Raw genomic sequence first — 27,393 nt, forward strand, 5'->3', positions numbered from 1 at the left:
AAATACCAAACAGCCTGGCCCTGCTATTAATAGACCAGCTCAAAAATGAAACAGAAAATAGATAAATCAATCAGGTCAGCCCTCGAGAGCTAATGATGTGCTGCACGTTATTTTAACAGGCTTCCTGTTCAGGTACAGGGGGATTCAGAAAGTAAGTGTCTGTGGAATTAAGACAACTCTCACATACCCAGCTGGTGAAACAGCGAATCTGTCTCTCTCCCACGGTACTGCAATACACACAAAACTTAGCAAGGCTGGAAATCGATAGGCTTCCTTCTTTAATTTAGCAGCATGCACACAATATCCAGGTCATCACTGATCCACGCGGTTTGTTGAGAGTAACTTCTCTAATGGCAACTAGCTTTTTATCTGCCTGGAGGCCATAAAGGTTTGACTTACTGCATTCTTAACAGAGACATCTGTTTATTGCCCATATTTCATTTTCAGGTCTTTTATGTTTTTCTTTTAAATAGGAAATAGAATAAAATAAAAATAAAAACATTAAGGAAAATTAACCAGTGCCAAAGAATCAGAAAGTCACTCTCATCAGGAACGTAACTCAGGAAAGCATGTAGGAAAATCATATCCGGAGAAGGAACATCCTTTTACCTTTAAAATGCCTGATGTACGACATTGTCTTCAGATCAGATCGGGGAACTTGTGGAAGGCAACAGCTCTTCCCCCTCAATATTCCTTATTTTGGCAACAGAATTACAATCGAGAAGATGCCTCACTGCCTTTCCTGTTATTGTTGGGATGATGCTAACTAGCAGCCTCAAGTATACCGGGACAGGAAATAAAGAAAACTCCCACTAATTCTAATTAGAGAATAAGCTATATTGGATCTTCCACTTCTTCCTCGTTCCCAGCCTTCTCTGTCTCACGCCGCTTTGTGCTGCAGTGCGCACAACTAAAGGGTTTGCTTGGCTGAGTAATTTTTTCATCTTATTACAGCCCACTGTTAGGTTATTATCAATTAAGGGGCAAAACATTCCCCAGTATAAATGAATCGATAAGAGGCAGTCACATTTGGCAAACATTTAATTGTGGTGCATGTGTGCAACTAGAGCATAAGATTTGCGTTTCTTTGTTTTAATAATATAAATTCACTTTATACTGCCATGGTAGAATATAGGTCTTATCCTTACCTTCTCTATAATAATTTCAACAGGATTTTAAATATGCTTCAATAATTACAGTATAATTATATGTAATTAAAATAATTTAATAATGCTTAACTACTATTTCTTCTCATTTGAAAGAAACACAGGCTCAGTTCTAAACCTGATGCCCCAAGTGTACATGGAGGGAAACAATCGTAAGAGAAGCACCAGGAAGCATGTGATGACATTTCCAAGCAGCAGTTTTAAGACAAACAACAGGAAGCATTTTTCCACGCTGCATAATTCAATTGTGAAAGTCATTGCCCCAGAACATGACACATACCAAACGTGTAAAAAAGATTCAGAAACAGGCTCAGATGAATTTCACATCAGGAAACAACTTCCAGCATTGGTCCCTTCGAGGGCAGAAAAGTGGACTCAGCAAACCCTGAGCCTAAGTGACAATTCCTGCTTTCTTATTATAGAATTTTCTCCATTTTTTTTTTCCCCCTATATGAGAGATTTGCTTTGGACAGCGTGATGCAGTATTGCGTTCTAGCAAGAATTAGACTTACAGCACGTCTGCTGCACAGGCCTGAATGTGGTCATATGTACTTCAACTCCTGAAACCTGGAGAAACAACTACAATAAACTCATTGAGCGCCATCACCGTGCTGGAAGTCAGCACACACGGCACTTCTCAAAGGAAATAACGCCCACATCCTAGCATTATCATCTCTAGAAGAGGGAGCATCCATGCGGAGAGGCTCGGAGGAGTGTACTGTTCCTTACGAACAACAATTGCTCTGTTCAGATTTGAAACATTGTGAGCCTCCTGGCCCTGCAAAATACTGCAGTTGAAATACTTCTGAATTTCTTCTAGAAATTCTATGTATTTCTTAACATCTAGTTTTTCCATATTCTCCATACAGTCCTCTTAAATTCCACTAGTTTTATTAAATATCTAATTTATTAATTCTTTAGGGGACCCCCCCATGTTTTAAAAAAAAAAAAAAAAAAAAAAAAAAGTGCTTGCTTCCAACTTACCCTCTTCCTAGACTCTTCAATAGCTGACAGCAATGCATTATCTTTTTCATTCTTCAGGAATCCCTGCAGAAAAAGAGAAACAGAGCTTCAGTCAAAAAAAAAAAAAAAAAAATCAGCCTTACACTAATATCAGATGCATATTGTAGTACTCAGCTCTTTCAACTCTGAGAAGCGCTCGCAGCTCCCCCCAGTCCACTCCTGAGAAGTTTAAAGGTCACTTCACTCCACCAGAGGTGCAGTAAGATGCCCATACAGAGCAACGGGAAAATGAAAATGCATTAATCCCCTCTTTTAATATGCATTAAATCCTAGTGAAACGTCCTGCTCCTATTCTCTTTTATCTCCGTGTCCCAGCAACTGCTTCCTCTTGCTCTCCATTTGAAGGCAGGAGGATGAAAGCTGGTAGGAGCGATAAGCCAAGATAAGATTGTTGGACTTGAGTATGCTGGAAAAAAAAATAAAAAATAAAAAAGGTTTTGACTTGGCAGTTTCAGGCAGGAGTGGAGCTCTTGGAGGCCCGATAGGAACTGGGAAAAAAAAGCCTTAGACATAGTCAGTTGAGGAAGGACGGAAATAACTAAATAGCTGGAAAGCATACAGGGAAAAGTTTCCCGCACAGCCTCTCCCTGTGCGTACAGCTGGTGTGGGTAAAAAAATAATACATAAGAACTATACATTTAATCTCAAAGAGGTCAGGTGTACATGAAGAGATGCACTGGTTAGCTCCTTATCCCAAAGGTTATTTTCATGACTCATACTAGGAAACATAGGATATTTTGAATTTTAAACAAATAGCCGTGGGGTAAACTGCAGTAACACACACAGACAACAAACAGGAAACGTTTCTTACACCCTGACTTGAATATATTTTCCATTTTCACTGTTATATCACTAGTTAGACAAACCAAGTTGATTCGTACTCCCAGACTTCAACTTAATCATTATTCAAATCACAAAAAAAAAGGAAAAGAAGCTTTTGTCTCCCTCTGAAGTAATCAAGTGTAACATTATCAGCTCCATTAAGTGCTAATATCTTAAGGGTCTGTCCGCTCGCCCCACAGCTCTAAAGTTAAGAGCCGCTAACAAAGCCAGAGAGTGGGAATTCAGTGTACCATGCTTTATACTTTTACAGTGAGGAGACACAACTGCAGCGGTGTTCCATCAAACTTGTCCGGAATCGGGAGGCTTTTGTGCCCTTTGTTTTCCACGTCTTCCTGCAAATAAATGGTTTCTGCCCCAACAATCTGACAACATCGGTATTGAGCCATACAACCTCGGCAGAACTCAGGATCTCCAGAGGAGCACGGATCCCATGGCAGGAGAAAAACTTGTTGTCGCAGGGATCTAGACCTTCAGAAAAATATATTTACCATAGGGCTTAGAAACCGTCCTGCAGCAGTACTGCATGCAACCACAGGAATCACAGGTTGCTGCTTAGCTCTGGGAGGTGAGGAGGGTTTGAAAGCTCCCCCAAACTGAAGAGATCTGGCACGAAACCATGCCGCATAGGCGTGCTGTCTGCCTTCCTGCTACCCATCACCAGCATGAGAAATAAAGGGCGTTCCACCCTTTCCTTCTGAAATCTGTAGAACAAGCTTTTGAGGTATGGGACAGCCTGTGACCCCCTTCAGCTGGAAATAGGAATGTGACCCCTTTCTGGATAGGGGAGATAGAGATACATATCCCTGGAAGTGTTCAAGGCCAGGCTGGACAGGGCTTGGAACGACCTGGTCTAGTGGGAGGTGTCCCTGCCCATCTTGGAATTAGACAGTCTTTAAGGTCTCTTCCAATCCAAACCATCCTGTGATTCTATATACATATATTCTGTATATAAAAGATAGAGAACAAACTGCCATCCTCCAAGACACACATGCGATGCAGTCCCCCCAGAAACAGTCCCTGAACTACATGTGGAAGACGGTGGCCACTTCTACATAGTCTATTCTTCATTTCATTGTCCGCCACATTCCCCTTCATTGTTAGACTAACGCCCACAGAAAAGGCGCAGTTACAGCCTGAAAAAGGGAAGGTAAATCCAGATCCTCGCACACGTCTGGGTACCAACCATTACAAGCAGCGGTCACCAAGGCAAAGGCCGTCCGCAGCCACCCAAGTGGGCCAAGATCTGATCTCAGCTCCATGCAGGAGAGGCAGGGAGGGATGGAGACATGACTTTGTAAAGCTTGTCCATGTCTACATGGGTGGAAGCACTTTGGGAGGGCAACAATTAGGGTTTGGGGTTGGTGGTGGTTGTTGTGGGGGTTTTTTTTGGGGTTGTTTTTTTTGTTTTGTTTTTTTTTTTTTTTTTTTTTTGTTTTTTTTTGTTTTTTTTTTTTTTTTCCTGGTTTGTGTTCCCCCCCCCCCCCCTTAATTTCCCCACCTCCACCCCAAATTGGAGAAGAATTATCTGGAATTATAACATGCAGAGCTTCTAGACGTTCAAAGCACATACGCTTCTGACGGTAGGGATGTGATGCTGCAGAGAACACCATGTGCTGGCCATATCCTAACAACGCTACTATTTTTACAGGCAAAAAAAGCCCACTGTCTCTAAGACGCAGACCTACAGCTATTGGGATGCGATGGAAGGTGCTGAGCACACCCAGCCAGTCACTACAGCTTGCAGAGGTCCTGGGTGCCCAGGCCCCCTGATGCTCTGGGAGCACCGGGCTCCTGAAAGCCCCCAGAGCTCCAAGTCCTACCTTACTGCTCCAAGTCCTACCTTACCTCCTTGGAGGGATGTGTGCCCTCAGCTGAGCAGGTACCTGCCTAGAAAGGTCCATATCGATGATGGTAATTGGCAGGGTAATTTAAGACATGCTTGAACTTCCCTGGAAGTCTGTAAATCCAGGCTGAGTATCTTTCTTAATGAAACCTCCCAGCTCCCAGACAGTTCACCAGGTCCGTTGAAGGGATTACATTACACTGAATGCCAATTAGGGGACGATAATTGTCTTTTTCAATCTCAAAAACTACTCCTTTAGCAAATGAAGATCCTCACACATTCCAAATAATATCTGTAATGCCTCACTGAGGAGGGGCAGATTTTAAAAAGGCTGCCCTATGCCTTGTGCTAAACATTATGACTGCAGCATGGCAATTGTTGCTTCAGTTAATTACAGGCTAATTGTTAAGCCTCAGAAGAGGGAGTTTCAGTAGCTGGTGCTGGGACTTCTGCTACTGCTCAGGAGATGACTCCTGCTTAGTTAGGCCAAACAAGAGCTCCTGGGCTTGTCACTCTAGGCTTTGGTGGCCAAAATTTCACACATTAAGAAAGTGAGGAGTGTCCAGCTGCTCTAACAGTATTTATTCCCTGGGTTTATTGTGTTGCCACCTAGTGGTGCACTATGCTTTGGGCACTGGACATTTACATTTCACACATGCACACAAACGTCCATATGCCATAAGAAAAAGCAGAGCTCTCTGGAACAAGGATGGGCAGAAAGATGGAAGAGATGTGCTTTATGCTAGAGAACTTTGGTCTTCAAAAACCCCAGGCCATATAACAGCTTTAATGGTTCACGTATCTCTTAAGTCTGGGCCTTGAACAGCGCTGGTTGCGCTCACCGAGTTACATCTGCCCTAAAAGCTTTCTGCAATCCCAGAGGCAAGGTTTGACTTTGCCAGGAAGGCTTGGAGAGCATAACGAGGATAAGGACGGTACAGTGTTCGGCATGCACGGGGAGTACACGACCCACATCGCAGGAGCTGCCCTCTCTGGGGAGATGCTACTGATTGTACAACGAGCAACGAGACATCGCTTCATATTCAGCATCCAAAGAGAGAAGCAGAAGGAGAACAGAGATATTGTTAGGAGACAAAGGGCTATTTCACAGCAGCAGATGGCAGAGATAGGAATAGCTAACAGGAGCATGGCTAAAACCTCAGAGGTGAAATCCTTACCTCGCAGCTCTCCCGGCATAAGCGCTGCCATTGCAGGCAGCCCAACGTAGCCCAGATTTTGCTTGAAAATGAAAATTTATCTTATTTCCGCGAGGCAGGTTTACACAAAAAGCTCACAGAGCCCTAATGTCACATCATGCTGTCCTGCTTTAGTGAGTGGCATTTAATTTTCCTTTCTGTTACTGTGGGACTCCCACACATTCTTCCTGCATCTAGTTTGGAAGGGAAGCAGCACAACTCTTCTCTATCAGGTTCTCCGCAACACTCGCAGAGAATCTTTCCTACACATGATTTGTACAATATCTGATGAGATGGTGTTTGCAAAACAGGGACACAGGCATAGAAATACACCCACTCTCCCACCTTCAGGTTCCCATTTTCCAGCTTGTCCCACTTATTCTTGCATGTCTACAGGCTCTCAGCATCTTTCCCCAGCACATTTTAGTTCCTCTTGGATCTCTTACCCCTTGGATTCCAGTCTGATCTTCTCACATTCCCCCCCTCGCCCCGCTGAAATCCTGCCTCGCTCGAGGATGGTTTGTAGAGCTGGCCCCACCAGCGGAGAGGCAACAGCCCTGCGAGGCCACACCATTTCCCTGCTCTCGCCGTGCTCCTTGCTCCACCATCAGTTCTCATCTCAGGCAACCGCTGCCTGATGCGGGCTGATGTGACAGGAACCAGCACCTGCCTTGCTCCAGCCTGAATTCCAGCAAGAAAGTCTTCCAGTAACCAATTCATTATTGGTAGGAAAGGGCATGCATGCACTGATGGTCTCTTTTTGACAGGAGATTGAAAGTCTCTTCCATTCACCGCAGTAAATGAGGTTAGTAAACTCTCTCCTGGCTGATAGAAGTCTCTTAATTACTTCCATCAGCCAGGCCATACTTTTAATACTTGATCTTAGTATTCAAGCTGTCAAGAGAAGGCGAATGTTGCCAAATAGTATACTGAGGCCTTGGATGTTGACAGCAATGCTTACTTTTTCACTGGCAGCAGAAGAAAGGAGAAAATGAAATGAACAATCTGGGGCCATTTCAAGTCAATTGCTCTTTGATTAAAGTATTTCCAAGTGATGGATCTCCAGTAGATCCAGTGAATCCTGCAAAGGACCAGTGGGGATGATGATTATACAGTTAAAAAAAACCCAAACCAACAACCAAATCACTCTTTGGCAATGGTTTGGGAACAGTGGCTCCAGATGAAGCACCCAATTTTATTATCTCTACTAGCAATTTTAAGAAACAATTTGCTAAATACAATCCTACTGCAAACGTGCACACGTCTGAGCACACTCCCGGGTGATGCACCCTGGCACAGCCCTCCTGGCCATCTTCTCCCTGGAAACAGAAAATGAAGCAAAACTACCTGGAACCCACTGCCACAATAACAGACCACACTATCTATTATTGCCTTTTTTTTTTTTTTAATCTAAATTATTGTTTATGCTGACACTAGCATCAGTGCTTGCTGGCTGGCTTTAAACAGCCAGGCGGATGGCCCCGTAAGCAGCAGTGTGTGGCCAACTAATGTATTCCTGAGGATGGGAACACGCCAGTGTAGCACAGACATTTTCATTTTGCATGGATCTTCGTCTCTTGGAAGCTTCTGTAGGTCTCCTAAGATTTGTTTTGCAGAAAGCATCAGCTTTTGCTAAAAACCTGTGCTAAAAACACAGATAGGCAGCTTCACTACATACCTTGGCAATACAGCGTCCTTCAAAGCAGGAAGGCAGCTGCCCAAAGATCAGCTCCCACACGCAAGGGGCGAAGAGCGTTTGTGAAATTGGCTTTCTCCTTAGAAGACTTCGGACGGCAGAACTGCTACAGGGCCAATGCAGACTGACTGGCCCATGCGCAGAGATCCTCGGAGAGGAAGAGGATGCAAGGAAGGGTGATTTACCAATCTGCCTCGCGTCAAAGCTGCGTGAGAGACAAGGAACACTGTACACAACTGCAAAGGTCCACTGAACAGGCAGGTCTGACAAGGCTCATCCCACAGCTGCATACAGCATTCAAGGCAAGGATTTAGCAAGACAAAATTTGCCTAGCCTAAGACAGCTGAGCTTGTCTAAATACAATATGCATTTCTCGAGAACCTCACCACCATGTTTAGAATGGAAAATCCAGCAACATTTTCCTAAAAAAAATTAATTCGCAGTTGACTATACAGGAGAAAAGGCAGGGAAAAACCAGAAGGGTTTACAGTTTGCTAAGACCCAAGAGCGAGTTGTTGCATCGGAGACTTTCAAAGCCATATTGAAGCTTAAGAGGGAAAACCACGCAGACTAGTAGCTATAACACAAAGCTGTGCTAATACAGCCAAACACTGGCCTTGGGGAAGATTTGCTGCTCCGCTACCTGCCTTCACAGGGCTCTCAAAACACATCCTCCCATGTACCGTGACTGGGCTCCACGCTCGTAGCCAAATGTTCAATTCATCTGAAAGACGAGCTAGGAGAGCTCTTCCCCACCCTGCGAGCTGACAGCATTTCAGTGGCACTAAGTTATTAAAATATACAAACCCTGGCCTAATCTCTGCTGCACTGCGTGACTAGCAGCGACTTTGAAGATTATTTCACTTCTTTAAAAGCAGCTTTCTGCTCCGGCAAAATCAAAGTTTTGCGGAGCTGCAATATGGTCCCTTTTCATGATGGAGAAGCAGCGACACGGACCTCACTGCGGCAGCAGCAAGAGCTGATGTATGCGGTGCAAAAGCCTGTGCAGAACGAAGAAGGGGGACCACCACTTGCCCACAAGCCTTCTTCGACAGGTTGGGTGCATTGTGGAAGATGCACAGCAGCAACCTTCACCAGAGACAAGTTCTGCGGCAGGAGCAGGGCTTCCCTGCCCCACCATCAGCACGCCTTTGGTGTAATGCTCAGTTTTGAATGCTGCCTTTAATCCGTGTCGCAGAGCCAGCCTTAGGCAAATATTTACAAAGTGCTCTCTGCTGTAGGTTAGTGCCAGCAGTGCAAAAATTAGTACTTTTTTCGGGTATTATTTTACTGGTTTAGACTGTTTGATCTGTGAAACTCATGCAGTTTTCACAGTAATCTTCAGACCGTATCCAGGAACATTGGATTTTGCTGTGTTGGATAAATATCATTATTCCTCCTAGCTGTGACAGGAAAAACCTCAAACTGCTGAAAGAAGCGCTCCTCAGGAAATCACAGATCAGCTCCTAGCAGAAGCAGGGGCAGATGGTGCGCGCTCTTTGACTTTTGCTGGGACTGTATGGAGACTGGAAACGTGCTCCTTAGACAGACATACGGCCTTCAAGGGAAGAAATACAAATACCTCTTAGCTCCTGCTTCTAGGAGACCATCCGTTATGTGTGGAAGGGCTAATATCAAACCATCCCCTAGCACCGAGAGCTACCATCATATCCCACACCCAACCGCAGCCCTCCAAAAGGCGTTTGTGGCATGCGGCCATCATGGAGAATGCAAGGTGTTTGCAGCAAATATAAGCAACATTTACCATGAAATACACAGGGAGCACAGCTTTATCACACTGGAAACGTCTAGAAAATACCACTGGAATATTGCGCCAGCCACTCACACAGCGGCCCCAAAATTGAACTCGCGCTGCTACATGGCACCGCTTGTTCTGCGTATAAACAGAGATCAGCACTGCTGGCAGGAAACACGACTGAGCTTCGTTTTAATTGCTTCTAATTCGACATAGGATGCTCGGCGAGTTCAGCCTTTCATGCACTACAAGATCTCAATATTTCACTTAAAATCATACTTACAAGTGGCTTAATTCCTAACGTAACATGGAAACGCGCTGCAGCGTTCCTATGTATTTTAAGATTTTATAAAATACGTCGGAGAAATTCACAAGATTTAACAAACCCAAGCGTAATGATTGAATCGAGTGAAGGAGGACACTGGGTTCTAAAAAGCACCAATCATAATATGTGTAATTTATGTATTACTTATACATTGTAGCTAATTATTGAAATATTAGTAGTTATCCATACTGTTTGTTGTGTCTTTCCCCTTCACAGTGAAACCAAAATAACTCCAATTACGCAGATTAAGTCCCTCATTCTCAGGCTCTAAAAATCTTTGCCATGTCATGTTGGGCTACACAGCGCACAGGAATGCTGTTATAAGTCATTTTAGTAGGCTTCCCCCCCCGCCAAAGTCACAAACACTTTAATGGCATAAAACTAGGATAATACCTTTTTTAATTTAAAATTTTACAGCGAAGTTGCTCAGAATGAGGTTCTCTTCCACAAACAATTATCAGCCTCCACTGCACAGATCATTTTTGACAGCGATTGTTAACGCAACGCTAAAATAGTGTAAGCAACGGTGCTACCTTCCCTAGCGAGCCTCTCTTCCTGCCCAGGCATTGCCTCATTTTCTCTCTCCCTACAACGCAACTGGGAGCTGTGCAGCAAGAATCCCAGGTCCTACCAAGCTACGAAGCACCAAGGAAATCTGCGCAGCAACAAAACAGGAGGTCTTGAACAACCCCAGCCCACTTAGAGGTCATGCAAAGAACAGAAGGAAGAAAAACAGTGAGAAAAAAAAAAAATATATATACACACACAAACTAAAGAAAGAAGGTGGAGAGACTCTTGCCTGCCAATTACAGCAGTAGGAAACGTTACTTGAGAGCCAGCAGAAGGAGCTTGGTTCAGCTGGCTAACACTGGTAATCACACCTGAAAGCATCTCAGACAGCATTTCCGTTTGTCTTAATAAAGATAAAGAACCCAAAATGCCACAGAGGCAATTAAATGCAACGTCACCTCACTTGGAATACAACTTCTGGAGCGAGGGAAGGTCTCCGCACAGATCAGGCCAGCAGGACCCGCAGGAAGCCCATCTCCTTTGGCACCGGTGTTTCTCCAGCAGCAATGGCAGCGGCACAGAGCGAATGAGCCACACGATCTGAAATCTGAGCTCACGCATCGAGTTTCCAAATACATGGCTATCTGTTTTTCCTCAAGATTTTAAGGTGCGGAGGGATGACCATGGTGTGGGGCTTTGCTCAGCGCCATGACAAGTGATTACAGTCTCTCCCCTGTGCTATAAACATCCTTGTATTAGCATCCCAATTAAAAATACAACCCTAAAAAATCATAAATGCATCAAGAGGTTCACAATCAAAGCAAAACTGAGGGCTTTGACTTTTTTTTTTAAATTTAGTTTAGAAATTAAATTATGAGGTAATTCCAATGGGCTTGAGATGCAAAATGGAACCCTATATTATAAATATCTATAACATGCAAACAAAGCTAATTTCTGATCATTAACTGGAATAAGCTATTAGATCCGCCTCTCTGGTATGATGCTTTTTAAGGGAATACTGAGGAAAAAAAATACAGATTGAAGTGATTTAAAACCTTTCTATAGTCATAATCAAGCCCGCAATGTGATACCTCTTGCTGAAAACATCCTCGCGTCAGGCAGGACGCCTCGAATCAAGCCATGGCAACTAATTTCACTGATGACGCCATTTTCTTATTTCTCCCGCTGCCATTTTAGCATCGTGGTTAACTCCACATTTTCTCCAGAAGTAGCTGTGCGTTCTTCCCCCCTCCTAAGAGGGAACCACGCTCAAACAACGCGGTGACAAATAAGAGCCGTAGGTTGAATTTCTGCACCGTGTCGTGCCCTTGCGGGGCAGGGGCAGGAGGAAGTGTGCGGTTGCCATTGCGGACCACACCTCAATTTACCGGAGCGAGAGCTGGTGAGGAGTCTCCCGAGATGGGGTAAGCTGAGAAACCAGCCACTGGAAATCTGTCAGCACCGCACAGAAAATAGATAACGCCGAGGAAAGAGGAGCGTCCAAGCCCTGTTACGGGAATACCACAGACACCACTAGCTAATAAGGGAGCAGTTTGAAAAGAAAAGAAACAGGCACAAAGCAGCCTTACTGACAAGCTTGCAGTGCCTGTCGCTGGACTAACTGTCCATTAGCATTAACATATAGGCAGATACAACAACCCACTCAACCTGGCGGCAGAAAATTCATTTCTCCGGACCACATCCAAAAGCCAAACTACCCCCTATCAGTACAAGTATTTCCCAGCCTGACAGGGCACGTTTCTGACGGAACACCAGCAAGGAGGACAAATTATGAAACAAACCTGCTAGTCGTTAACACCCAGTCTCCTCTAACCCACTTCTGCAGATTTTAGTGCAATCCTTGGGTCTCTCCCACCCCTGTAAATGCTTTAGCCACTGCCCCGCTGGCTGGGAGCATGCAACCTTGCTGTTTGCGAGAGAGGGATGTTCTTGGGCTTTTTTAGGAAAGCAAAAATGTTATTGGTATTTGCACATCTCTTCCTTCACAATTTCAGATGCATAAAAACAGTTAAATGCCTTCAAGTTAGTCTGAAACTGTATGTAAAAAAAAAAAAACAGCAGTGAGAAAAATTGGTTTTCTTTACCTCCTCTAGGTGCAAGGAGCCCAGCAGCGCGGAGCCTGGCACTCTCCCTGTTCTGGGGCTGACTTGAGCTGAAGGATTTCGGCTGCTGTGTCCCCATCCCACAGCAGAAAGCCCATGTACCGCCTTCCTGACCGTTCCTCAGGAGCACTACTTATCTTTCTGCTTTGGTTAAAAAAAAAAAAAAAAACACACAAAACAACAAACCCCAAATAAAACAACCAAGCAAAAATCTTGCAGCCTCCATCTGTATTTCAGACACAAAGTGATTCAGGCAGCAAACGCTCGCTGCCTCCGAGGGACAACGCCTGGTTCACAGACAGCAGAAGGCTGTCAGCACTGGAAATGCGATAACCAAGTCAAACTGGGATGCAGATCCTACGCCCCAGCATAGGTGGCTTTCCTCGGTGCCGCACCTCCACAACGGGGCTTCCTCCCTGTAACATTTCTATCGCAATTTGAAGCCTCCCGGGAAAGCCCACATAGAGAAAGAAAACCTTTCCAAAGTTAAATCTACTTTATGTTGCCGACAGTGGCTGGCTAACACTACAAAGAGCCAAGGTTAGGTCCGTTTTAGCGTGAAGAATAGAAGTGTTTTGTCTTTTTTAAACACACACTGGAATTTCAAGAAAATGAGCAAATGTAAAGTTCAGCCCTCTTAAATAACATGGGATGATCTGGCAAAATCATCCGCCTGACTTCGAAAAATAAGCCCAAATCAGCTAGCCCATCCTTCCTCTTCGTAAGTAAATCATAGCTACTTTGTTCACCTAATAGGTATTTGCAACATGGCAGCATGTGCCTTAGAATATAAGTATTTCACTGACAGTGAAAGCAAGCAATTTGGAGGAGTTCATATGTGTCATATCATCTTTAAATCCTCAATTTAAACATGCCGTGGTCTTTAGAAATGGTGTTTCCTTACTACATTACTGATACATTTCACAAAGTTAATTATTTAAATTACCTATGAATTATTAATTGCAGATCATTAAAATAAACACCAGAAGTCTAGAATATGCCTGTTACAATTATATTTTGAACTGTTAGACATTATAAAGCTTGGAGAGAAAAGCATGTCTTAAAAATCTCTGCTGCAACAAACGATATAATAAAGACTTTATCCTTTCTCAGCTTATTTCCCCTATTGTGTAATAAACCTAAGGTTTAAACTTTCCCGACTTGGGGCAGGGGAGCAGTGTGCTGAGGATACACGGGAGACAAAAGGTTTCCATTTTTCTCCTCCGGCTGTACTCCACCCTCGCTAAGGAACTCTCTAGCAGTCCATGCCTTTATTTGCGCGTTGCATTAACAAGGCACGCAAGCTTTCGGACTTTAATGTAAATGAAATGCCAACTCCAGATGCTGCCACCAGATATCACGGAAACCCCTGCTATAAGAGACCCACAGCTAATTAATAATTACAGTCATTTTTGCATATATTAATTTCTGGAGCCAAGTTGAACTCTGTCTCCCACCCACTTCAGACAAAGGAAAATAATTTGCCACACTGTACCAACTGCAAGGATAATTGAGCTGTCTCCCATACGGGGTCAGTGGCGATGGCTTCCTCCATCTTTTTACACATGCAAACCACACATTGTCTTTTACTTGATTTCTTGCCGAGGCAAGATCCCCCCCCCCACCTTAGTACAGGTAATCTTGTTCAAGAGAGGCAACTCTTTGGCCATGGTTCCTGGGTCTCCCCTTCTGAGCGTTTCTCAGGTGACGAGAGCGCAGAAGACAGCATGCAAGCACCTTAATTTTTGGGGAGGGAGCCCTGAAGGAGGCAAGTCATTCTCTGCTGCAAGAGCCCTCCTGGCGCAGCACGTTTCATTAACCTGCTTTCCTCCGTACAGAGAAAAAGAACTGAAAGGCGAGGAGAAAAAAGCAACCCACCCTGGACTTTTGTCCCCACACCGAAGGCAGGCAGAGCTTCCCCTTTGCGGGTAGCCTCCAAGCCCCTAGAGCAGAGAACACGAAAATCAGCTGCCACCCACGGCCACCACATTTATATAAACGTTAATTCCCTGACTGCTTCCCTTTACTCTGATTTTACTGGCTTAACCCCTTTCACAACGTACCCATTTCACTTGCAGGAGAGGTGGGGTCTAGGCTGCAAACTCCAGTTGACTAAGCAAATAGACTTCACCACCTCATTTCGGAGACTAAAAAAAAAAGAAAAGGCAAATCCCCAAGTGTCTTCTTTTACTTTAAGAAAGTAGAAATGTTTTCTATCTTATTTTCATTCTCATGCCACATTTGAAACCCTTCCTTTGAAATAAAATTAAAGAAAGTTTAGCTTGTCTTCTAAATAAATCATAAATGCATCTCTAGGAACAGAGGAAACAGAGTGGACCAACATCTTTGCACCACAATGAAAACTAAGAAAAAAAAATATATCACAAAATCAAGCAGCATCTTTATTGTTATATTTTTTTTTTGTTTAAAATACTTCCGTAGACATTTCATAGCGTAAGGAAGCGAAAACAGGAATAAAGGCACGCAGAAAGTTATGCTACTGCATTTCTGCTTAAAAGAAAAGCCAAGTCAGCAATGTCAAGAGGGTCTGTAAGGAGGCAGCAGGACTGAAACCCCAGGCAGACCCTGGATGCCCCACCCAGCAGCTGCTCTAGCGGAGAATATTCCAAGGTAAAAGGCACAAACCTTAAGGTTTCTTTTCTGTGAGCAAAGGAGGATTTCTCCAAAACTCCCCACCTGTTCTCTTTAATTACTCACCTACAAATTTCAACACCCTGCAGCAACAGCACAAAGAAAAACCGCCACAGAAGACACCTGAAGGAAAACTCTCTCTTATCAAAGCAAGCTTTTTACCTTCATTTTATACATTTTTAAATATATGCATTCCTACCTGTAGATCTCAGTAGTGAGGAGTTACAAACCCGTCAATGCTGGCTGTAACTGCCACACTTCAGTTGCCTCGTATTTAGACTCACACAGCCGTATCTTTCTGTATTAACGCTCAAGTTTTTTCATCTTAAATAAAAATAAAAATAAATCAAACCTGCAAGTCCTGAAATGGCTGAGACAGTCAAGAGTCCAGCAAGACAATAAGAAAGGAGCTGCTTTCCCCGCCTGAACACCACTGTCTGTAAAGCATCTATTTTTTTAATTTATTTTTTTTCCAGTGGTGCTTTATTCAAATTCTAGGGAAAGCATCAGTCTGAAACCAGTAACTGATAGGAGTAACAGTTTATAGGTTACAGAAGGATATTTTATTGTTAACGGACTGTACCATGTCAGAATTAGGAGGGGGTGAGGCGACAGGAAGGCAAGAGGAGAGAGATGCTCCTATTTTTTTTTTTTCCTCCCCGAGCCACTGCAATTACTCTGATGTGAATTTTTGATGACTTCCGACATATTGCATGGTTAATAATCGTTTCAGCTGTCATGTTTGGTTAATGTGGAAAATGCATTTGCTGCATTGTGATGCAGCACTCCAGCCACAGATTGTAACACCAGTTGTGAAGCTATTCCCCTAACTGAGCTGCATGAATTTGCACATACCATGAGGCTGAAATAAATGGTAGTTTGATTCTTACACAGCAACAGAAAGCTTCTGCCATTTTAGACCTGCAGAGCTGTTGAAACAACTTGTACAGGCAGATAATTTCACTGCCTAGTAATTGGTGTCAGTGTTCTTTAAAGGAGAGCTTTGATTCTCTATTGTTTTGCTGGGTTTGGTTATTTAGCAGTTAAAAGACTTAGATACTATTTACATTAAACATCGCTCTTTCTCGTAGCTTTGAGCTGGTTATTTAATTCTAAGCATCTATACCTCAATGAAACTGTCAGCACTACAGAAACGCAGCCCTGTTATTAATACAGGCTTAGCCTAACTACTTCTTCCTCCGTGTGATAGTTACAAACCTGGTTTTATATATAATGTTGTCTTACAAATGATTGCACATGAGGGGGGAAAATATGCTGCTTGCAAATAAAAAGGATTTTATTTACAAAGTACCACTTCTTCACCTACACTTTAACCATCAAAAAAAAAAGTATAAGGCTACGGAAAACGCTAACATGTGTCTTTCATTGTCACCAATAGAAAAACAATGCTGCAAGCGATCGTGCAATTACAAGAGGGGATGTAAAACAGCAGAGATGAAGCCATGCTAAGAGCCAGTCACCCGATGATTAAAGTCAGGCCAGTATATTCCAGCAGTCAGGTGATGGTGCCATCATTACAGTGCAGAAAGCCAGAGAAAAATCGAGAAGCGGACCACCCCCATCTTAAAGGAAAAAAAAAAATTAGAAGCAGCAAAGAAATAAGGAATGCATTTGCTGATACGCAAAACGTACCACCGTGAAGCAGCATTTCACAGAACATGAGGGTGACACTATCTGGCAGTTACTTCCAGAGGTCCCAAGTGCACATTTAACCTGCGGTGCCAACACAGCTCCCATCCCTCTGCAAACACTGGCAGTGGCGACACTCCCAAATTCAAAGTTGTTTCTTCTTAAATCCCGGAACGACAGTCCTGCTGCAATAGTACTGCATTTCACAATTCAATAATTCTGCTTACCAAATGCACATCTTGTATTTGCAAACACACATAAAAATATCCAGACTTGGGATGTCTACGTTTAATTTAATGAAGCACAGAAAGCTACCAGGAGAGCGTTTTACTGTGCATTAACATTGACGTATCTGCAGAACACCACCAATTCATTATTTCCACTTCTGTTTTAATTAAAACAACACTGCAGGGGTATCGGTTGGACACAAAGTACCGGTAAAAATGGTGCAGGATATTTTATATAGAGGAAAAACCGAGTCTCTGAATTAACATTGTACTCTCTGGTTTGGGAGCAATTCCCATTAACAGCGTTGTATCTATAGAAGGTGCACTGTGAGTCAGGCTTAACCTACCCCAAAGGCATCACTGGGCACCTTGCACAATTCAGAGCTTCACGAGTGGCAGAGTGGTCTCTTAAATACAGTGTATTTTGGCTTTGAAACTAGCAAAGTTGATCCTGAGGGTGATTTTCCTCAAACCACTGCAAGGAGCAAACCCTCCCTGCTTGTGACCAAAGGAACACTGCCCTGAATACAGGTATACCAGGAGTCTCCTGAGCAGAGAAGACAGGTCCAAACCCACCGACATTCTTAGAGGAGAACCGCAGTCAGTTGCATTGCAGGGAAAACCATGGATCACGACCAGCTACACCCAAAAAGTGCACAAAAAGTCCCTTTTGCGAGAGGAAGGGTATACATTTGCAGGAATAATTTAACTCTGGTGTTCCTCCTGCATCTCTGAGCATCCATGCCTGGCAGTATCCCTGCAGCCATGCACACCTCTGTAACGTGCCACTCACCTCACACGTGTTTTTGGATGGCTTCTCCCCCTGCTTCCATCTCTTTGTGTAACCCACTAGCGGTGCAGAGCCAGGAGCACACAGATACAAAGAGCTTTTGCTTTCTGTCCAAACCTTAAAACAGGTAAAGATACCTGGAGAGACAATGGGCTTTGGGGACAGGCTGTAGCCTCCTCAGGGATTTTAGGAGTGTAACGATCCATCTGGAGCTGCGAGCCACAACTTTAAAGGTGCTTTTTTTTTTTTTTAAAATCAACAGACATTCTCTGTTATTTTCTGGCCATGTAACATTACTGCAGAAGCTACTCCCAACTGCAGAGCTATGCATTACAGATCAGCACAGTTTAGATATATTTTTGTTTTCTGTATCACATTAGCAGCTCTCCATACCGCAGGGAAAGCTTTCCCAGGGTGGCTCAGCACAGCACTGTCTCCCCTTACCTATGGATTTCTTAAAGCAACAGCTTTGAGGGATACGAGCAGAAGCTACTCACCCCAAATGGCTGTTAGTGTAAACAACCCTGAGAGGTAACCCAGCTAAGATGTCGGAACTGCTATCTGTTTCGCTGGCAATCAATTTAGTGGAGTGTTCAGTCAGCTCACGCATCAATCACTTCTGCACTCAAATGGGAGCGTGGGAGGAGAAGGAAGAAAACTACTGCTCAGGGCTGCTGGGCCACAGCTAAGGAAAACCATAAAAGTTTTCCTTCCGAGTAGAAAGCATGATATCCCCAAGAGAACGATGATGCAGAGATCATGCAGAAGCTGTTGGAATATGAATACCCTCCTTTGTGTTGGGATCACTCCCTCTCTCCATCTCTGGGTGGCCACAATGACCTCCTTCCCTCTTAAGTACAGCTGCACCTCTGGAGTTAAGGAGATTCCCTTTGCTGTAACTACAAAAATCAAAGATGCTATCACCACCACCTTAAATTCAAGAAAAACCCATAAAACATGCTCATCTACAGTCACTGTAATCTTTTCTCCCTGTCTTGCACTGGCCAGGGGAAGACTACGAACAGCAGCCCTGGATCTGCTCCTGTATTAGCTCCTTTTTGAAGTCCCACAGCTTTGACGCCTGCCATCATCGGCGAGCATCAGCCGGCAAAAGTAAGAGATGTTGCTGGCAGCGAGTTAAAACAGCGATAGGTAGCTCCTTCCCCTCCAAAAAAATCTTTTCTTCTCTGCTTAATCCAGTGCCGTGGCAGCAGCAAATATTGCACTGTCATACTGGGTCTGGAGCGCGCCTTAGAGCATTAGCTCCCCTCCTCTCCGCAAGGCTGGCAGGGTGATTATCCAGCATTAGCGACACGCTCCGTCTCTTCAGAAGGAGAGCCGTCATGCCCAGGACGCCGCCTGTGTCTTCCGTACTGCACACTCATCCTCTCCCGTCAGAGGGATGCAGAAAGAGGAGCCGGAGGGTTCAGGAGTCCGATTCAAGCCAGTTGCGGTGAAGAGGATAGGAAGAAAATCCAGGCTAACGCTTTCACATCAACGTGGTTATATTCGCACGCAAATAGTGCGGAGTAAAAAGTCAGCTGGGCTGAGCGTATTATTATGCCACTGGCCTAGCCGGCAGGGAATTTGGGCTTTGTGGCAAAGGGCTAACTTTCATGGACTAAGAGAATGTGAATTATCCAGAGTCAAAGCAAAAACTAGTACTAGGAAGTGGCCAGTAACATCTAATACCATCACCACAGAAAGCCACCCTCTTGCAGGGGAAAAAAACTACCAACTCACTCAGACTGGGAGTCGCTGGCTTGTTACAGAGCTCAAAGGAGACCTAAGTTTCAACAGATCTTTTTCTGGGGATAAATTTGCAGCAAACAAGAGGCAGCATGGAAAGGCACAGAGTGGGAAACACCTCTGACAGCACCGATTGAGGAGCACTGCTTTTCGGGATCAGGCGGATGGGGGGAGGAAAGAGAAACACAAATCCTGGAAAATTAGAAGAGTGCTGGTCCCAAGCAGGGGGAAGCCCAGCCAAGCAGAGCGGATTAGCACCAACACTGGCAGCGCTGTTCCTGCCATCCACACCCCACACCCCAATTAACGGTATCACTTGTCAGGATGAATGGGGAACTTGCACTCCATTCGGCAATTTGACAGAGTGTCACTGAACTACCTCACGTCCGTATTTATCCAAGAGGCAAGAGCAGGAACCAGTTTTAATTAGAGCCTTTTTAACAAAGAACCAAGGGTATTACCCATGCTCTCACCATCAATTGGTAATTGAGATGTAATCGTTTAAACAAAGCGCAACAAGTGTCCATTTACCCAAAGCCATTGTTAAATATCTACTAGGAGATTATTTTCCAAATTATAATGTGCCATGAATATGCAAACCACTTTCCATCTTTAGCATTAAAAAGAGTAATCACCTTTTTTTAAAAAAAAAGAAAAAAAACAAAAACACCCAAAAAACACAACTGGAAGCCAAACAGCTATTTTGCAGCAGAATTTGAGAAGTGTTTTAAACATGCCCATGCTAATTTAAAAGGAGGGGGGGAAAGAAGTGATGGCTCCGCTTCTGGGCCATTAAACTCTGCCTGGAAAGCCCTCTTTTGTACAGCCCTCTTTAGTGTGTGCTGTAAGTCTGTAATTATGCAGAGAACGTGTTAATTTTTAATTCAGAATGCTAACCCCTTTTTTATATACAAGCCCTGAATGTCAGTCCCTCTTGCCAATGACTGCAAGCACCGACATGACCAAATTCATCTCTCAGTGGTAAGAGCACACTCTCCCTGGGAGGTTAGGCACTGCGCCTTGGAAAGCATCTCAGCTCCGTAGGAAAATAGCTCTTTTCTAAAACTGTCGCCTCAGCATCGTGGCAGGGAAAATCCTCTCAATCCCACAGCCGATTAAACCAGAACTGTATGGTCACCGATAGTCACACCTTTGGTTCAGCATTCTTCTGTCTAGCTACTGAATTTCTTAGCACAGTTTCACAAGCAGCCAAATTCCTGTGTCCCTCACATTCCCAGAGGGAATGGCAGGACAAGGAAGTTAACCTAATGCTGCCTACAGTTAATGACTACAAACAATAAGCCCATCTTTCATCTCTTCCGACTCCTCCTGATGCCTGCAATCCACGGAGGGACCTGACTTAAGAGCAGGCTTTGACACAGTCCAGCAATGAATTATTAACTCTGGCGGAAGCCACAAAGCATCAGCTAGTAGCAATCATGATCCTTCTACGATGATTAACCAGAATGCAATTATCAATGCCCCAGCTTCTTGCAAAATGTCTCCAAATTCTTCATCGCATGAAGCCCAAAAGGCAGCATGCAGGCACACACTCTCACACATACAAAACCAGAAACAGTTCTGTGCTTTTAGCTTTGTTTCGTCAGGGTTATATTATCAATTGCGAATGGTCTGAGAAGAGAAAGCTCTGCCTTTCCCCCTGCATTATAACAATTATACATGGACTTGCATCACTGGAAGAAGAGTGATGTGCAGAATCAAGCCCGTGTTCATAATTTCCACAGCAATTCATTCCACGCAGCCACAGAAACCTGCCAGCAGTTTCAGAACCCTCCTTTCCCACATTACATCATGTGGCAGAGGCTGTTTCCAGCCCAGGGCCCAAGTGGGCGCATTCATGTAACCAGCTGTGGCTCCCAGTCTGCTCGCCAACAGTGGAGAGATGAAGATAGACGTATTCAGCCCTTATTACAATGAGCGCTGCCCAAAAGGGTATCCCTGGCCTCCCTCCAAAAGGCAGGCAGATCCTGCAAGTTGGATATAACCTGTGGGGCCCCAGCAGCATCCCAACATGCAGGAAGAACAGCTTGCTCAGCTCTCTGCCAAAGGGATCCAGACAGCCCCCAAGTGGCAACAGACACTAGTGATGGTCCTAAGTCGACCTGCTGAATCCTAAGATGCACAGGGACATTTCCTTGGGATGGGATAACATGCAGTTTCACAATTAGCAGCGAAGATGCAGGGTGAAGACAGCCTTTTAGGTTTTCCTTAGCAAAGGAACTAAATTTGTGCTTTTCCTTTAATTACAGCTGCCAGTTCTGAAGATAGTGGCACTAGAACTACTGGCCTGTGTGGGAAATGAACACCCACAAGCATGATGGTTAAAATCAACCCCAGCGGTGCATGCCTGCTTCGTCAAATCATCCTTGTATTTTTCATAGTGAAAGTACAACTGAAATCAGTATTGGCATCTCAGCAGGCTTAATTAGAAGTCAGGTCTACTCTATTCAGGTCTTTATACTGTGCTCATTACATTAATATCCAAGTGACTTCCAGTCCTACATTAAGTGACATGACTAACATCTGTCACATGTTGTTTGTTCTCTTCTCTCTTTCCTAGGGGAGTGGAAACACAGCGTTCAAGGGGATCATGGCGCAGCCAACAACTGGGGAGGGAGATTCCTCCAGCCCTGGCTCAGCCTCCTCACGCAGAGCATGGGCTGGCCATGCCTGCTGAGTTAACGGCTTCATATTATCATCATCACCATAATAATTAAGAAGCTGTACATATTAAAAGGTGGGTTAGCACCAAGTCTCCTCCCAGTAACATTTCTATGCAGGACTGACAGAATTGGAAGACAAAAAAATCTGTCCGATGCAGATCAAATCAAATCATTTGGAGTTTTATCACTTCATTTCTCTGCCTGACTCTCCTTCCCTTGTCATCTTACACTAGACAATACTGAGGATACAACTTCCAACAGAGGAAACAGAAGTATTGATTTCTTGGGTTTGACTAAAAAGGAAGACAAAGCCACGAACAGCTTATCCTACCCTTAAATCCCTTCCAAAACACACCACATCTTAAAGCTACAGAGGTTTCACCTAGAGTATCAAAACTAGAAGACTGAAGTCAGTGATTTTATTTCCTTGGTGCTCACACGCCTTTCACCTTTCCCAATGATCCTCCATCTGGATATCTCTGTGCTTTTTAATGTTGAAAAGTACTTCCATCATCTTGCTTCTGAGTTACCACCCCGTAATTCTTTGCAAAGAGAGTTGTGAGTATTGAGATAGCTAGAGAATGGGAAGGGCTAGAAGGAAAAGAACCGGGAGTGATCAAATCTAAGAGCTCAATCAAGATGATGAGCACACAACACTATGCACCTTAAGGTCAGCTAGCTGTGATTAGACAGACACTTCTAGCAGACGCAAAGAAGAAAGGTCAAACTCAAGAACATAAACTTGGTAGAGATTTGGAAGCAATGAGCTGCAGGGGAGAAGACCCTCACCACCACCTTCTCCCTATTTGTCCATCCAAAGCCTCCAAAACTGAAGGTAATATAAGCCCACGAGTTACAAACTGTTAGATGAGAAGAGAAGCAAGGACTCATTCAAGGCGAGTGAGGGGAATACACATAGCTTTCATTTAATGCAATGTGCATAGCCATACAAAATGAGGATTAGTCTTTCACAAAAAAAGAACAACCTTTTCAAGTGTACAGATAAAGAGACTCTCAGGAAGGGACAGAGGCTGACTCAGAAAACTATTAAAAGGACAAAGTGACTTTCAAATAGAGGTCACTAGTTCAAACATGAACTAAATCAGTAGTGGCCAAGACTAAAGGATCTAAAGACTGATTAGTAGTTTAAACAAAAACGTACTATTAATCTTCCTTCAGCTCCTGCTACATGAGTGCCCATATTGCAAGTTCACTGCAGAAAGTGACACTGATCCTACTTTCCATGCCGGCCCTGCAGGAATGGCCAGGGCTTCAGCGGGTACCCAGAGATGAAGCGCCTGTCCCCACAGTCACTGCAGAAGCACAAAAGGCTGCACAGCTCCATCTGCTCAAAATGGGTAAGTGATTTCTTTCTGTAATGACTCTTTACCTTATTATGCTCACCTGTTTGTTGCCGGCTATATGTAATCAGCTAACATGCTTAAAGATATCCACTTAGATGCCTTACTGCGAAGATCCTTCCAGAAGAAGCCCAAAGAGGGCAGACAGGATTCCAAACCATACATTTCCCTAATAAAAAGCAGTAGACACACAACGTTTAGCACTCAGGAGGTACATCCAGTAATGCAGCTGCTTTAACTTTGGTCATCGAGCAAAACCAAAGTGTCTTCCATCTGTCTTCACAGGGAATTGTAGCTCTACTACAGCAGTGTGCTGTATAACAGACACCCCCAGTGAAGCAATTGCCTTCTCATGATTATAGGGCACAATTACACAGCCTACACATGTATTTACTCAGAGTTTGGGGGTCAAACCACGCTCCGCATACTATTCATTAAGCAAGCACTTCCTTGTGGACCAGCAGTTTCAGTAGCATGGTGTTTGATAAAACAAATCAGTGCATATTTTTACGTAAAAGTATTAGTTGCTAACCAATTATGATGTAATGTATTATTCACGTACTATTACCGAACTAGTCTTGCAACATTAATTATTGTGTATGTTTATTGGAAGTAGGGACGTGCTGGAAGCAGAGATAAAGAATGCTTGATTTCCCTGTTTAAAGAAAACTTTAATAATATTGGCTCCAACCGAGATCTTCCAGCTGAACTTTAATACTACCCAAAATGCACTTTCCCTAGGGTCCTCCATTATCAGCAAGGGCCTTTCTTGAAAGTCCACATATTCTTTCAACAGATTCTCTTTGCTATCTAATGTGAGAGCCTTAGGTGTTAAGCGTTCGAGGAATGCAATCAAATCCTGCCCCTTCCAGGCCTACTGGGACACCTATTAACTCACCCTCCTGTAGAGAGAGAGTTTATCATCTTGTGCAATTGCTAGCATCTAAAAAAGGTGGAACAGGGCAACTTAAACTGGCATTGCAATTATTTAAAGTCTATAAATAGTTGTTGCCACAGCGTAAATTAAATCGCTAGATGGTAGTGTCCTCTCTTTTCTACCTTTTAAAGCTAAACTCTAATTAAGTCAGGTAAGCAGAGCCCACGCTATGCAAGAGTCCATGGAAAGTTAACATGAGTCCTTAGAAATTGCGTTGTACTCCACACAAAAATGAGATGAAAATCTGAAGGAGCTTGTTAGGCTCTCTCATTCTCACTTAGTACGAAAGAGAAGAGACTCATTTCCAAATTGCTTCATCATCTGTCACCCAAGCTCAAAATATTTAAAAGTCACCATAAAATTCCACAGACCAACCACAGTAATTGAATGGATATGAACAGCATAGGAAAAAAAAAATATCTGGAAGTTTTTCTCCAGCATCTTTATATGTTTTGGAAAGACAGATGAGCAATGACGACGACAGCCTTAGCAGAGAATGACAACATCTGGCAGACTACTGAGAGGGGAATGGAGATGGCCAGATGGGTGGGGAAACAAACACTAACCCCAAAATATTCCATGGCAGAAAAAAAGTCAACTTTAACACAACTACCAACACAAGCTTCATTCGGGTAATTGTATCCCTCGCACTGGTATTTGCTTCAAAGATGGAGCAATGGCTACTACTTCCCAGTGAGAGAAAACCATCTATTTTTTTTGGCAAAAGTATCATATTAATTTATTTTAAAAATGTAGACTAACAGGCAATAACCTTACCTTACAAAATCTTATTATTTAATGGAGAGCTGAAATGACAGGAACGGGACAGCAGCAAGTCTTGGCTACAAGTCTGAGTGAGAAAGATTAAATAACACTCAGGACAGCAGCCAGAAGGCAAACTCTTGATCCTCAACTTTTGTCAAGTGTTTCCCCTCACATTTGGTAGAGCAGAAAGCTGTTTCAGTCTCCCTTAATTTCCAGTATTCATTTCTAGCTTTAATGAAGTATTTACGCTTTGTGTAATACTACCTGATAGAACCAGAGAGCCCAAACAATGTCAATTTCCACCAAAAGTGTGTTCATGTCACCACCCAAAACCAGATATGCATAGACCAAAGCAAGCTTAATCCTCTTTGTTTTGTGCAAGTGTTTCTATAAAGGGGAAAGAGAAGAGGAGAGAGAAACGGCAGACAGAAAACTTGAGATGTACCTGAAGGAGCGCTGGGCACCTGTTGCTGCGAGCAGTTGGAAAGGAAAGGCGGGGGGCAACTGCTGGCCAACATCGGTGGCAAATGATTCATAGCAATTAAAACTTCAACCCCTGTCTACCTTACCAATACAAAAAAAAAGCCACCACCACCATCAGGACAGCTGCTTTGCACAAATATTGATTCTGTACAAGAGCAATAGCATCAGGCCTTCCATACCCATCTCTTCAAAACCTGACGCAGTCTTTTCTACAAGGCAGAAAGCCGTCCAGTTTGTGGCACAGCCCCGAGACTGGGGCGGAGGGGATCAAGTGGAACATGTACCATTAAACAATACAGGGAAGCGCCCCTGGGAACTGAGCGCAGATTATGGACGGTGCCGCAGGGGAGAGCGAGCAAGCCCTACCTCAAATCTGAGAAGAATTACAAGATGACAACAGTCAGGTTTTTACGGGCAGTGCTACTAACATGCAACACACTTGTGAAGCAATAAAAGCAAAACTTTCCTTTAGAAAAAGCAATGACTGTTTTAGACTAATAAATTAATGAGTCAGTAATATTACTCTGCAGCCCTGAATGACTATCAGCTGCTCAGCAAGCGCTGGGCATCTCAAAGATAAAAGGTGGAAAACGTTAAGAGGCACAAACCTCAGAACATCAGGATTCCTGCCTGCTGCCTCCTGTCCTCTTTTCAGCGTCTCCTGCTTCAGAGGTTCATTTCAGTATGTAAAGGTTAACAAGTACAAAAAACCAAGGAAACTCAAGACTTGCCTATTTATCTTTTTTTTTTTTAATCCAAACCACATTAGTACTTTTGGATAGCCAAATTATATTATAAAACGCAGGATTCCAACATTCTGGCACCAAGCCCACATTTTAATGGACATTCAAACACTAACTAAGGAAATGGTTGTGCATTAAGCCTACCAATAAGTCAACAATCAATACTTCAGTATTACAGTAAAAATTCAATGCACCCTTTATAACTGCCTCTGGCCTCATCCTTCTATGTCAAGCTCAGCTCTAAATAAATAAAAAAAGAATAAACAAAGTCTTGAAGCAAGAAATGAAGTATGTATTATTTCACAGCCACCAAACATTTTTCTTAAAGTCTAGACCTAATTGGTCCTCTGGACTGCACAGATTTTTTTTCAGCTGTGTACTGACAGGGCAGAAAAGTCAGGAATAAAAAGGACAGAAGTTCAGACACAAAATTAATCAAGCAGGTCAATAGGTAAGAGCAGCAAAATAAAGAAACCTCAAACAGCTAAGCCCCAAGCAACTGCAATTAGGAGCCTGGTTTCAACTTTATCTCCAAAAAGCATCTCAGTCAAAAGAAAACAAAAAAGAATTGCATCAAAGCATACTAACATTTGGGTTTTAATCCAATTCATAGATTTTAATTGCCTGCACAGCATCAGTCCTGTATGTCCCCTCTCAATGCATTCTATCAGTTTGATCAAATGAAGCCAAAGGCAAGCTCTGCAGAGGATGAGACTTGGACACCCTCTGGAAAGTGCAAGCATCAGGCAGCGTTGCTCTGCAATAGAACAAATGCTTTAAAATTTAGTTAACTCTGGCTTCCCATTCTAAGCCATGGCCATAACGCTGAGCCACTGCCATATTTCTGAACAGTGGAAAAAACCCATGGTTT

At 43.6% G+C, this 27,393-nt stretch overlaps 1 protein-coding gene across 10 annotated transcripts in view; it reads right to left on the minus strand.

Moving 5' to 3' along the window:
- Positions 1 to 27,393, minus strand: part of NUP93 (nucleoporin 93) — an 81,717-nt gene that overhangs the window by 28,229 nt on the left and 26,095 nt on the right. For 5 of the 10 annotated variants that reach the window (XM_063334200.1, XM_063334202.1, XM_063334201.1 and 2 more), the window contains exon 4: positions 2,151 to 2,213. In XM_063334200.1, coding sequence (XP_063190270.1) covers positions 2,151 to 2,213 — 63 coding nt within the window. Of the gene's footprint in view, positions 1 to 609; positions 720 to 2,150; positions 2,214 to 12,463; positions 12,626 to 14,544; positions 14,629 to 15,332; positions 15,461 to 15,485; positions 15,645 to 27,393 lie in introns of those variants that run through there. The other 5 variants (XM_063334205.1, XM_063334207.1, XM_063334204.1 and 2 more) reach the window with 5 other exon arrangements.

Source organism: Chroicocephalus ridibundus, chromosome 4 (genome assembly GCF_963924245.1).
Source record: "Chroicocephalus ridibundus chromosome 4, bChrRid1.1, whole genome shotgun sequence".
Classification (NCBI taxonomy): Eukaryota; Metazoa; Chordata; class Aves; order Charadriiformes; family Laridae; genus Chroicocephalus; species Chroicocephalus ridibundus.